The 12,772-nt window shown below is 47.3% G+C and overlaps 2 protein-coding genes across 2 annotated transcripts in view; one reads left to right on the forward strand and one right to left on the reverse strand.

Annotated features, from left to right (window-relative positions):
• The window catches only part of LOC139055920 (serine/threonine-protein phosphatase alpha-2 isoform), a 67,008-nt gene that overhangs the window by 20,457 nt on the left and 33,779 nt on the right, over positions 1 to 12,772 (forward strand). The window contains exon 4 of the mRNA XM_070533570.1: positions 9,978 to 10,201. Coding sequence (XP_070389671.1) covers positions 9,978 to 10,201 — 224 coding nt within the window. The remainder of the gene's footprint in view (positions 1 to 9,977; positions 10,202 to 12,772) is intronic.
• Positions 303 to 12,772, reverse strand: part of LOC135915398 (uncharacterized) — a 184,309-nt gene continuing 171,839 nt past the window's right edge. The window contains exons 2-3 of the mRNA XM_070533571.1: positions 610 to 738; positions 303 to 540 (exon numbers count right to left, since the gene is read on the reverse strand). Of these exons, the coding sequence (XP_070389672.1) occupies positions 380 to 540; positions 610 to 738 (290 nt within the window). The 3' untranslated portion in view covers positions 303 to 379. The remainder of the gene's footprint in view (positions 541 to 609; positions 739 to 12,772) is intronic.

The following is a 12,772-nucleotide window of genomic DNA, read 5'->3' on the forward strand; positions in this document are numbered from 1 at the left end:
TCGCTACCTGAATGTTCTGAGAAGGGGTCGTACCTTCCAAAACTAGTTGTGGTCGTTGACGTCCTTTGGTGCATTCGAGTCAGTAATGTGGAGCGCAGCCCGGAGTTTGAAAAGGAGCTTTGCACTCAGTCTGCTATTGTAGTGATGCGTGTTGCTTTTTCCCAGTACATCCAGACCATTGGGAATTTTAATGTTCCCATAATCATCAAAATCCCTAGAAACACCTTGACTTCTTCGGCTATTGTTCCCAGCTCCACTCCTTTGCTTTGGAGATAATACATATTTGTAAATCTCACAAGATCTTTAATGAGAGTCGGTGTGATAATACCGAGGAAAGTACATCATCGGCTCTTCTGGCACTGAGCTTCCTGCTTAAGGGTCACAGTCGCAGTTCCTGTTGGCTGGAGGAAATGTCCCCTTCACCCACTTTACTGAGAACTTGGTACTTGAGGTCTTGCATTTGGGATCTTTTCTGGCAGCTGACAAAGTGCTGGGTGCTGCTACCATTGCCGAAGGTGTGAAGCTGCCAACATTTGGGTCCTAGAAAAAAACATGAGAGTTAGTCAATCAATACACAACTTAACGCAGTTCATCTTATCGTGTTTTCACCTTGCCATTCTTCTGTTTCATCATCGGAGAAGTCTGCGTCAGAGACATCACCATTGGCAATTCTCGTGAACAGCACTTCAGCGCTCGAATCATCCAATCTTCTCCTTGTGGATGCATGGTTCTGAATACCTGCATGTAACCAGCCAGTTTCATACTGCTCTTGTCCGAAAAACGCAGCTTTGAGGATAAAATGCGCCACTTTTATATTTTTGCCATTAGGGCGCAGTGTCCTCAATCGTGGACGCGAAGCTCTGGAAGTCCACTAAAGCACTTCTTTGTCTAAGATAACGAAATTTTGTTTAACACACATTCGAAATAATAAAATGCCTTATTCACTGCCATTTCAAAAGAAAGAATTTGAAAGTAAGAGCTACTTACTCATTCCACCGTAAAATGTTGGGACATCCATCTTTGCCTGCTGTTTACAAACACATTTCAGTGTATTTAAAAAGGATGGCGCCACAAGCTTGACAGGGAGGATCCAAATGTTAAGGGCGATAAATTCAAATGTTGATATTCGCTTTGTATGCCTGGATACGATAATATGTAGTTAGCGTACACATATGTGGATGCAGTGCCCGAAGAGGATATGCGATTTGAAATCTGCTACAGTGCAACGTCGTTAAACCGTAGCTGGCCGTAGCTCAGAAAAAGTATGTACTAAACGGTAGTACTGCTTAACTGAAGTAGCATGACATTGACCACTTACCTGTCAAAAACGTAACTCGGTGAGAGTGTGATGAAAGGGCAAAATCGTACAGTATTTATTCACTTCGTGGGACAAAAGTCTGGTATTTTTGTTTGATGCCGTGGCGGCCTAGCAGCGATGACAGCGGCCTGAAACTTACTGAAACTGTGAGCCAGCTTTTCAGCCAGCCCCCTGTTCTCGGCAAACACTTGCATGGCAGATTCCTCGTTGGAGAGAGAGAGAGGGCTCTTTATTAGAAAAACAGAGAATTTTGCCGGTACGTATATAACCGCTGGCATGCTACTCTGTATAGGGATGGGGAATGGGATTAAAAGATTCCAGATAAGAGTGGGAGAAAAAAAAAGGATAAAAATAAATATGAAATGTCCGACTGGACCTGATACTAATTTTTACAGGTGACATGGCGGGTAAATTTAGGCTTTTGTATAGGAAGGATGCAATTCTTAAAGCTTTCCTATTTGACCAATTTCTGTCAGGTATTTGAACAATAAATCCAAAACCCGTCGCTGTTTTGAAGGGCCGGGCATTGGACCTAAGATGGTCGGTAACGTTAGCGGTTCGGTGCAAATCAGGTCCATTTGGTGCTCAAAAAGTTGTCTCTCGTCGCGGTACGCGGGGCATTCTAGTAATACGTGCTCAATTGTCTCTAAGTTGCGACAGTTATCACAGTATGGGCTAGTGGTAAGTCCTATGCGGTACAGATAATTGTTCGTGTATGCCACGTTCAGTCGAAGATGATGGTACAATGTCTCTAAGTGTCGAGGAAGTGGTCGTGGAATTTTCGGTCTCATTTCTGGGTCAATGTAACGTAGGAAGTTGTCTTGGTGAAGCGGCAGATTCAAGATGCGGTCTTTTTCTTGATAGGCATAATTTTTTGCCATGGTTGAAGCGTCGGCTTTTGTAAAATATGTTCTTCTGAATTTGCGGTAGTGGAGTCCATTTCTGGCAGCTTCGTCCGCTCTTTCATTTCCCGAAATGCCGGCATGGCCAGGTATCCACTGAAACTTTATGCAATGCCCAGCAATCTTAGCCCTGTGGTGAAGATATGCAATGTCAAATGCTGCTGGTTGATTATTGCAACGCTTGTGCCTGTTCCACATACTTTGTAGGGCTGCTTTTGAGTCTGTGAAAATCACCCATGTCTGTGGCGGCTGCTGTCGAAGTACATACACAAGGGCCTCCTTAATGCCATATAGCTCCGCTGAAGTAGATGATATCGCTCGCTCAAGGCGAAACGAGAATCGTTGCCCTGTAGAGGGAACAAAAAGTCCGCATGATGAACGATGTGGGGTTGTAGAGCCATCTGTGAATATGTGCGTTGCGGCTGCGTATTCTTTGTGCATATATTCTAAAGCTATCTGATAAGTCGCTGCTTGAGGCATTTTCTTTTTCGCACTGATTCCAGGTATGTATGGCACGATTTCCAGTGGGGACAGTGTCCATGGTGAAATGTTTCGCGGCATAATTTGTGACGCCTGAGCAGGAATCGAAATAGATATGCTTCCGACGGCCTGCCCAAAGCTAGATGTAGCACAGGTTCTGGAAATATCCTTTAAAAAGTGAGTCTTCGTATGAATGACGTGGCGGAGGTGTATCCGAAGTGTCTCCTGCGAACAGAGCACTTCCAGAGGCAGGCATCCGGCTTCTGCTACAGTCCCTGAGCGGGACGACCCCTTTGGAAGGCCAAGACATACGCGAAGGCAGTTGTTTCGTGCTGCCTCGAGTTTTCTCTTGCTTGTGGGAGACACTTTGTGCAGGATCGGGAGGTAATATCGTAGTGTTCCGTCGACGTAGGCCTTATGGAGGAGCACCATTGATCGACAGTTGCTGCCCCACTGCGATCCGGCTAAAAATCGGAATACGTGCGACGCCGAGGAAATCTTCTCACTCAATTTTTTCACTTGGGGCGACCATGTGAGGTTCCTATCGATCGTCACTCCAAGAAACCTTTGCGTCTTGACGTATGGAAGGGCGCGACCACCCAACACTAGTGGGTATTTTTCCATACGCCTCCGCGTGAAAGCCATGGCAACGCTTTTGTCGGGGGACAATTTCAGACCCCTTGGATTTAGGTAGGCCGATATATTTGCTAGCGCTCTCTGGAGGCGTTGTTGGGTGGTACTGCGGGAACGCGCCGCACTCCAAATGCAGATGTCGTCCGCATACAGTGTGATTTTGACGCCAGGGGGCAGGTTTCTTTTCAGATGGATGAGGACTAAATTAAATAATACCGGGCTTAACACAGCTCCTTGTGGCACTCCCTTCTCGACGGCATAAAGCGCTGTGGGGCCATCCGGGGTACACATGAAAAGTTGGCGTCCTTGAAGATAGTCTGCAATCCATGCGTAGAGCCGTCCTCCAAGACCAAGAGTTTCCAAAGCGTCAAGTATCGCTGTATGATAGACCGAATCATATGCTGCCTGAATGTCTAAAAATAATGCAGTAGGTATGTTTCCAGAGACCAATTCCTCTTCAAGTGATGAAACCAAGGCAATGACATTATCAATTGCGGATCTATTTTGCCGGAAGCCATTCATTTCCTCCGGGTAAACTTTTGCAGTTTCCAGGAACCAATTTAGTCGTTTGTAGATCATTTTTTCGAATAGCTTCCCTACGCAGCTAAGCAGAGCTATGGGTCTGAAGGAGGCGTAATTCGTTGGCTGCTTTGATGGTTTCAATATAGGAATGACTTTCGCAAGCTTCCATTCCGTAGGAACCTCCCCAGTTATCCATGAGGCGTTGTAGTACTCCAGAAGGCGTAGGCGAGATGTGTGGCATAGTTTTGCGAGCGCTTCATAACTTACGCCGTCATGGCCAGGTGGTGATCGCTTGTTTACGTCGCTGATTGCTGCCGTGAGCTCTTCGATGGTGAATGGTAATTCTAAGTCAGGAAGGGTAGCTCGAGGTGGACTAGGCTGACGACTTGCAATTTGCCGCAAAGGTTGTGCCCCGTTGGAAAGGAGCCTGCAGTACTGCTCTGCCACCTCTTTCAGGGATGCGCGCTCATGTAATGAGAGGGCGATAAAAGGATAAAGCTGTTGCGGCTCTTTGCGAATGCCTCTGACGACTCGCCAGATTTTGCTCAGCGGTTGTCGTATGTCCAGTGTCCCACAAAAGTCCCTCCACCTTTTTCGGTCCAGTTTCGTGAGGTAACGTCGTATATGCCTTTGTGCCCGTCGACAAGTTCTGAGGTCTTCGATATTCTTAGTACGTAGAGCCTTCCTTTCGGCACGCCTTCGAATGGCACATAACCTTTCAAATTCCTTGTCGTTTGTTGGTACATTACAATGCTTAGTGGCAGAGCGGGTACTTTGTTTGAGGCAATGAGCTATTGTCGGTATTATTTCTGTATTTGTAGTCGAGGCTGTGATTCCTTTGTCTACGGCTGCTGTGTAAGCTTCCCAGTCTACCGACTTCAGTTTCACTTTTCTGGGCGACGTCCGAAAATGAAGGGCAGAGATTAGGATCGGGTAGTGATCACTACCTCGAGTCTCGAAATCTGTACACCATCCGAACATCGGGGCCACTTGACTTGATACGAATGTGATGTCAATGCAGCTAACAGTCGTCAGATTTTTCAGGTACGTTATGCTGCCATCGTTCAAGGGCTCTATATTGTATTTTGCAAAAAGCTTCGCCAGCTTGGCACCCCGACCACATGTATGTGAACTGCCCCAGATCTCGTTATGTGCGTTGAAATCCCCACAAATAATATGTGGCGACTGAGTGTTTGTCAACAAGTTTTCCAATCTGGTCACGTCGAAAGGTGATCCTGGTTCCAAGTAGACGCCGATCAGGGTAAACACTTTGGATGCTATCACTGTGGTTGCGCAAATATATTCGTTCTTGTCATGTGGTGATACGTCAATCGCAGAGGCAGGTATGTCGTTGCGAAATCCAACGAGCAGTCGGCTAATTCCATTTTGTCGCCTTGAATGATGAAAATAATACCCCTTTATCCTAAAGTGCTCGTCGACGCGAGACTCTGAAATGACTAAAAAAGGGAATCGGTACACTCGCGTAAGATGCTTAAAGTCTGCTAACTTCGAGCGCAATCCGCGAGCGTTCCACTGGAATATAGTACATGTGCGGAAGTGTTTGTTGGTGGACACCACTTGTGAGACGATTATTGGCGAAGCCATCGTTGCTACTGCGAAGAATCACGGCTTTGCGCCGTGAAAGAAGACGACACTAGCGGTTCCAAAGCCAGGATGGCCTCTACTTCAGGGATGCTCTTAAACGATGGGCTGGCACGGAGAATAGCCTTGAGTGCGGCGAACATCATGGGAATCAGCACACTTGATATCTCATTTGCAGTGCTACCATCTAACAACCTTTCTTGGTTCTTCCTGTTCTTCTGCTGCGACCTTGAGGACACTTGTTGCTGTCGTGGGGTTGAGGTTATATCACTTGAGGGCATTGATGGATTCGTTGCAGTTGAAGGCCTTTGCTGGTTTTCTTTCACGACTGAGGCGTAGGACTTTTTCAAAGCCGTGTCGCTGCGCTGCACCGTGTTGTGTTGCTTTTGGTTTGTAGATGTATACATCACATCCGGATTCGGTGGTGGTTCTCGTCGTTTCCGTACTTTTCCTTGGATTTGCTCCATAGTCCGTGCAAGAGTGGCTGATATCTTTTTAGGACACCCTCCGTATGACGCAGCATGCTCAGCTCCACAGTTTGCACACCGAGGCTGGGAACGTGACGTGCACTCCTTATGCGTATGTGGACCAGCGCATATCTTGCAACGGATGGGGCCTTTACAATATTTCGCTATATGTCCGTGTCTTTGACATCTGAAACATTGAGTAGCAGACCCCATGTATTCCGTCACGGGATAACTGCAGAATCCAAGCGACACTCGGTTTGGTAAAGGGGCGTCCTTAGCGAATTCCAGGATGACCGAGCGTCTTCGGGTTTCCGTTACTACGCCATCTTCGTTAGGGACGTAGAAAACTTGCCTTTTAGCAGATATGACGCCTTGTTCGCTCAAATACTCCTTGAGGTTGTCATCTGAGTACTCAACAGGAACGTCCTGTATCCTCCCGTACGTGGCAGAGTAGGAGTATGGAACTCGAGCTTCTACAGGAATGCCCGATAGATCTGTCACTGTGAGGAGACGATTGGCTGCGGGAAGTGTAGACACTGTCACCATGAGGCTTCCATCTTTGTTGAGACGGTGGCTGAGTATCTTTTCTTGGGCTGTTGTCACGACCGCAGAGGCCAGAAGATTCGGGTTTACTTTCCATAAGCTGCTGTCAGGCTGAGTTGGCTTGAATATAACAGGAACACCTGCGGCTCTTTTCTTTTTGTAAGAGACAACAGTGAAGGCTGTCTGATCCATCTCTTCGTTGTCTCCTGCAGATTCTCTTGTGTCGATGTCATCTTCACGTAGCCTTTTCCTTGCTTGCTCATCTTCTCCGTGGTCTACAGAAGCAACGTGCTGACCTGATTGCTGATTGCTTGCGACGGATGCCATCAGAGCATCACGAAGGGCGGCCGACGGCGGAGGCTCGCCTCGCTGCTTCGGTCCGGTGCGCTTCGGGAGCCGCTTGCTGTGCTTCTCTCGCAGGACGGTGACCCCCAGATTGGCGTTCGGTGAAAGAGGTGCACAAAGAGTAAAAATGAGCTCTACACTTGCTAAAAAAGACTTAAAAGTACAGACGGGCGTTCGGAAGCGAGCCTATCACTCGTCGTCTTCGTCTTCCTTCCTCCTCGTTGGTGTTGCATATTCTTTGTGCACTGGCATGGTAGCGCTGCAGAAGTCATGGCGCGCCTTTCTCATTGCGGGGTGTTCTCGTTGCGACGGCTGCATTCACGGGGCTGACGTAACCCACAGCTTCTACCACTGTTGTGCCTTAATCGCCTGTGCTGTTGCTTGCTTTCTGGGTCATCATCACTGTCGTTAGGCAACACTTCAGCAACAACAAAGGCAACGATGGTGAAAAGTCGAACCTCATAGCCGATATCTCTTCGCGGTCGAAGCAGAGCTGCTGAACAACTTGTTCTTGTTCCCTAGTGAAATGGCACAACCCACTCTGGGGTATCAGCTATGAATCGGGCCATGAAGGAACTGTTAGCATACTTCGCATTCGAAATGCTGCACATTGTAGTAAATGGTAGATCCTTGTCGCATGCCAGCGCCAACTTTTTCGTGCCACCTTTGGTAGCATGAACGATGTCCAGTTTTTCTTCTATGCTAAGCTCTCAGTGTTTTTTATCCGAGCATGATGCGAGTCCTAGCTTCCACGATGCAACCACAGTGCAAGAACAGATGCTCCGACGGAAGCATGGGGCACGTCTCACTAATGTTGGGCCACTGCTAGGGGGGCTCTAGGGGGCTGCAGGAGGCTGGCGCGCCAGGTTCCGGACATTCCCTGGCCACCATGCTAGGAGCGCGCTATGCAGCCTGTGTTTTTTTAAAGTGCCCTTTTTAGAACGACAGAACTTAAGCCACTGTCTTTATGTTACACAAATCTTCAAATGTGATTTGTAATTTCTGCGGTGCTTTTTTACATTTTCTGAACAAAAGCGTATAGTATTTCTCTCATTTCGGCTGTCACCATTTGTCTTTTGCTGAATTTACCAGTTACCTAATTTACTTTCATCATTTCTGCTTCATCAAACCGTCGCTACTATATTTGTCATAATGTGCAGTGTTCCCGCCCCCATTTCATACGAAACAGGGTTCTGAGGAGTGCGGCATAGGATTAGTCTCTGAATAAATAGAAGCGCCTTCACCTAATAAAGTAAGTTAGCATTCATATATTGCACTGTTTATACTGAAAGCAATATGATATATAGCGCATTTCGCATACAGATACTATACAGAAGGTCTGAATTGTAGAAGCCACGAATTGAAAGACAGCTAATCCCTTAAGAACCATGTTCTAAACGCTGAAAAAATGAATTCAGGGTTTTTGGTTGCCAACAACATACTCTGATGAAGACGTACACTGTAGCGGGCGACTCTGGTATTATTCATGCCCACTTGGGCTTCTTTGACGTGCATGTTAGCTTAGCCATATTTCTTAAATTTGCTCTTTTGGATGTGCTGACGGTTACAAATTTATTGTGCACTGCTTCATTATGGGGTAACAGCAAAAAAATAAAAAGTGAGAAGACAAACAGGAAAACGCCTGTCCTGTCCCTCTTTCTTGTCCTTTTTGGCGCTGTTTAAGCATAATGAAGCCTTACCAACAAGCTCGAGTTCAGACCCTTCTAAATTTTATTGTGTACCGCTGTCCACGAACTTGTGACGTACGCCGACCTGAAATTCTCCTCACAACCATACACTCCTGGCTGCAGGGCTTAGTGTCCATGTTCGGGAGCATCCTATGAACCATGCAATCGACTGTTTTCACTGAGCATGGAAACTCTGCGGTTGCGGTTTGGTGCGAATCGCTTCTCGCCTACAATCTGTCTTCACCAGGCAACGTTGCAGCTCAAGATGTAGACCTCCCTTCCCTATCTTGCGATTCAGACATCTCGTCTGAAATTTTAAGTGCTTACCAAGAATGATGACGATAGATTCCTCCGTTGTGAAGTGAACCTTGCTAAAACAATAGCTTATTGTCTGCCCACAGCGCTTGTCGGCAGCCACTTTGAAGGATCAACAAATGCCAGCTGGCCGTCTGCTAGAGCACGTGGCGCGACTGAATTGTCAGTCATTATTGTCTGTTACGGCACCTGAGGGGTATTAATTATTATAGTGAAGGGCAGGAACCCCGAATAAATTTGTTTTAATTTCTTTCAACGCACTTTGCATACAGTTGCAATTGCTTACACTTCGAATTTCCCACTTTTTCAGCCTTCTAACATGTGCTGCCGTTCAGTGGTGCAGACGTGAAACACCACCAATAGTGAGATGCGTTTCCCACCAGCGGCCCCTACGTCATTGAAGCACCTGTTCTTTTTACACCGTGGACGCGACAATGCTCTGGCATGGCGCTGAAATGATGTTTATGTGGCTTCATGCTCAAACAAACAGGGTGCTTGGAGGCCATTGTTCTGATCTCTGAGGCTTGTTCAGCTGTGCCGCCTGATGGGGACGACACACCGCTGGGATTCCCTTCCATCCCAGTCTGCTTTTAGGAGATAACCCACTAGTAGAAACTTAATCTGTTTTTAGTTTTTTGAAAGACGCAGCGATCCTAAACGAGATATAACGTATCACAGAACTACTAATTTTAAAAATCTTACCCGGTTTTTTCACGCATCTTATGATGCACCTCACCCATTTTCTCAGTTCTGAGAAGGCTGAGGTCTTCATTTCGTTTGTTGGGCTCCTCAGAGGCCTTGTCCGGACAAGGACCTCGCTGAGGATACCCAATTTTTGAAATAAGTTATACCTTGTGTTTGGCGCGTGATAGCCTAAGTCGCTTATGCGCCATAAAACCCAACACAATACAATACAAAAAGTGGAAACACTATGTGTTAACTGATATGTACGCATAAAAAAGCTGGTACGATTTATGCAGATACAAAAGGCATTATGTTGAATGGCTGCCAAGTCGGAGATCTGACTTTTAAAACGAAACTACATTTTAAGCGGCTATGGTTTAACGAGGTATTACTGTATTCAGTATTTGCGCACCCCCTTGTAAATACAGTACCTCCGAGAGTTGCAGTCCACTAAGCAGAAGTGTGGGTGGCCTTGCAGGTCTGAGCCCGGACCTGCAGTCGATGGAGCAGGTGCGGCGGATAATGCGCCCAACGGACGTTCCCGACCAGGGCCTGCTGTGTGACCTGCTGTGGTCTGATCCCGACAAGGACATCATGGGTTGGGGCGAGAATGACCGTGGCGTCTCTTTCACCTTTGGCGCTGACGTAGTCGCCAAGTTTCTGCACAAGCACGACCTCGATCTCATCTGCAGGGCGCACCAGGTGATTACCTGTCTCGTCTATTCATTGTCTACATTTCCCCCCAGAGGCAGCAGTTGCAAGCAGTTATGTGTCGAATATGTGAAAAGGAGAAAGAAAAGCAGGCCAGAACGATAGCTGCAAATGACTGATAGTGCAGCTGTGTGGCAAAGCAAAGTCTCGGTAGGCAGGTAAAAGATGTCATAACCAAGTGCACGTGCAGTGCACCTACTTCTTATTGCAAGGTTTCGTCAATTATAGAAATTTGACACTCTATCCATTGAAATAATTATACAGGTACAGTAGAGCCCCGCTGATACCCTCCTCGTACATGCATTTTTCCAGGCATAATGTCGCTAAAGCCCGGTCCCAGCAAAGGGCTCATAGATGCTTACGTACAGTTGAACCCACTTATACTTCACAATACAGTCAACGACTGAATTTTCGGACATGCCTGATATTTCGGATGTCTTCGCGGCACCGCCACGAGCCCCATAGAATCAATGTAAAAGGACATCTGAAGTTTCGGACGCTCGAACCCCCCGCCATCCAATTTTCCGGACTTTTTGATGCCACGGAAGGTCATTTGGCTCCTCGCGCAGCACCCTTGCGAAGGAAATCGACTTGCAGCCGAAGCATATCACCGCTTTGAACCACAACTAGCCAAATCTAGCCGTCACAAACCGATTTGGTTTGGCCATCGGTATGGCTATGGTATGGTATTGTATGGCTTGGTATGGCTATGTTCATCGCCGCAAATGGCCGCACTTACGCCTCCGGCCTCCATGCCTCCGGCGGGGTTTCCGGAGCGGCGCTATTTCGTTTGTTTGCACAGGCCACGTTTTGGCTAGCGTGGTGTGTGGTTGTGCTGTTGTGTCAAGTGCGCTCTGCAACGCTAGGCCTAGGTGCTTCGACGCTCGTCAGCGAACTCCACTGTACGCAACTTGAGGATTTCGCTTGCCTTCGACGGCCTCCACTCCGTCTTCGTCGTCCTCGCTGATGGCATTGAAGCGTGGAAAGCAGAACCGTACCCACAGAAATGACTTTTGAACAGTTTGTTGACGCTGACAACGAGCTCAACTTCTGCACAGAACTGACTGACGAGGGAATAGTCCGTCAGGTTGTGGAGGATTCAGAAGACTCCGATGTTGAAAATGAGGAGCCAATGCCTGTGCCACCTACAAGTGCCGAGTTGACGCGAGCACTGTTGACTCTTTCATCGGTGTAGTGCTGACTTGACCCTTGCTCAGATCAAGGCGAATATGACCGCATGCAACCGGAATGCCATCCAAACAACAATCAACAAGTTCTTCAAGCCACTGCAGTAATAACACTGGCTGCCCGACGATGCACATGTACATAATAAACTGGCAGTTGGCTGCATACAGAGTTCTTGAACGCCTCTTTTTATAGCACCTTCATTGTTGCTTTGGCAGGGTTTCGGAAACTTAGTATTTCGCCCTTTACCTCTATATCCGAGAAAAAAAGAAAGAAGGTGCGTTTTTTGCATGCATTCATTTTTCGGACTGCCTGAATTTTCGGACGTTTTCACGTTCCCTAGAGGGTCCGAAAAATCGGTCGTTGACTGTATATCGGTTAGAACAATGAGAAGCAGCTGCACCATCTTTCGTGTTTTCTATGGTGAAATAACCCGCCTACTACAATGCCCCCATGCTGTATTATCAGTTATAATGATGAAGTCTGCTGCTGGGTGTCCGTGCCGAAATGTAGTGGAATACGAAATCCTTGAAAAGAAAAAGGAAAATTCGAGTCCCTGCACCCTCCCTGTCACCCCAACGGCCGCCGTGCGCTCATACAAGGGAACCCGTTCTCCAGCCTTATCCGTTTTTCCAGCCTCCTGTACTTCTCGCCTGTCATCCTTCCACCCTTTCAAACACGAATGGAAGGTGAGTTTTTGAATTCGAATGCACCATCTGTGCCGACAGCGCTGATTCCAGATCGCTCGCTGGCTCCCTCATTCTGTGCTGTTTTGCCAGCAGATTAAGGGGGGACGCGGGTGTTGCATCGTGAAAAATGGCCACAAAATCAATTTTTTTGAAAATCAGATTTTCAGTTTCTATAACTCTTTTTCTATCTGATTCCGAAGTATCATTCATATAAACCAAGTAGAAGGGCTCTGAAAAATTAGTTTTATCAGCCAAGGTGGCGAAAAATTTCGCGTAGATCAAGAAGGAACAGCGAAAAATTTCGCGTAGATCAAGAAGGAACAGCGTTTTTCAAACCACAATTTCTCTGGAACGGCGCAACCGAGCGCTGCCATCTTGGTCTTGTTGGAAAGAGCATTTCTCCATTTTCAAATTTCCTGCTTCAGCTATCTCCTCCGTACAGAAACAAGCACACAAAAAGTAAATGATTGAAGGTTGTGCCGGAGTCTGCATTGGCCGCGCCCGCCACGTGACTCCAGCGCGGTTCACCATTGGTCCGGCGCTCGCGTCGTCTGCTCGGCTCTTTCACGGCTCTTTGCACCTCGCGAGCGTGGAAGTCTCCACTCGCCATAATCTTGATATGTCAAAACGGGTGCTACGCGGACATTGCAGTAGCGTGGCCGATTCTTACGTTTGTGGACATCTCAGA

The sequence above is a fragment of the Dermacentor albipictus genome, chromosome 2, assembly GCF_038994185.2.
Source record: "Dermacentor albipictus isolate Rhodes 1998 colony chromosome 2, USDA_Dalb.pri_finalv2, whole genome shotgun sequence".
NCBI classification, from domain to species: domain Eukaryota; kingdom Metazoa; phylum Arthropoda; class Arachnida; order Ixodida; family Ixodidae; genus Dermacentor; species Dermacentor albipictus.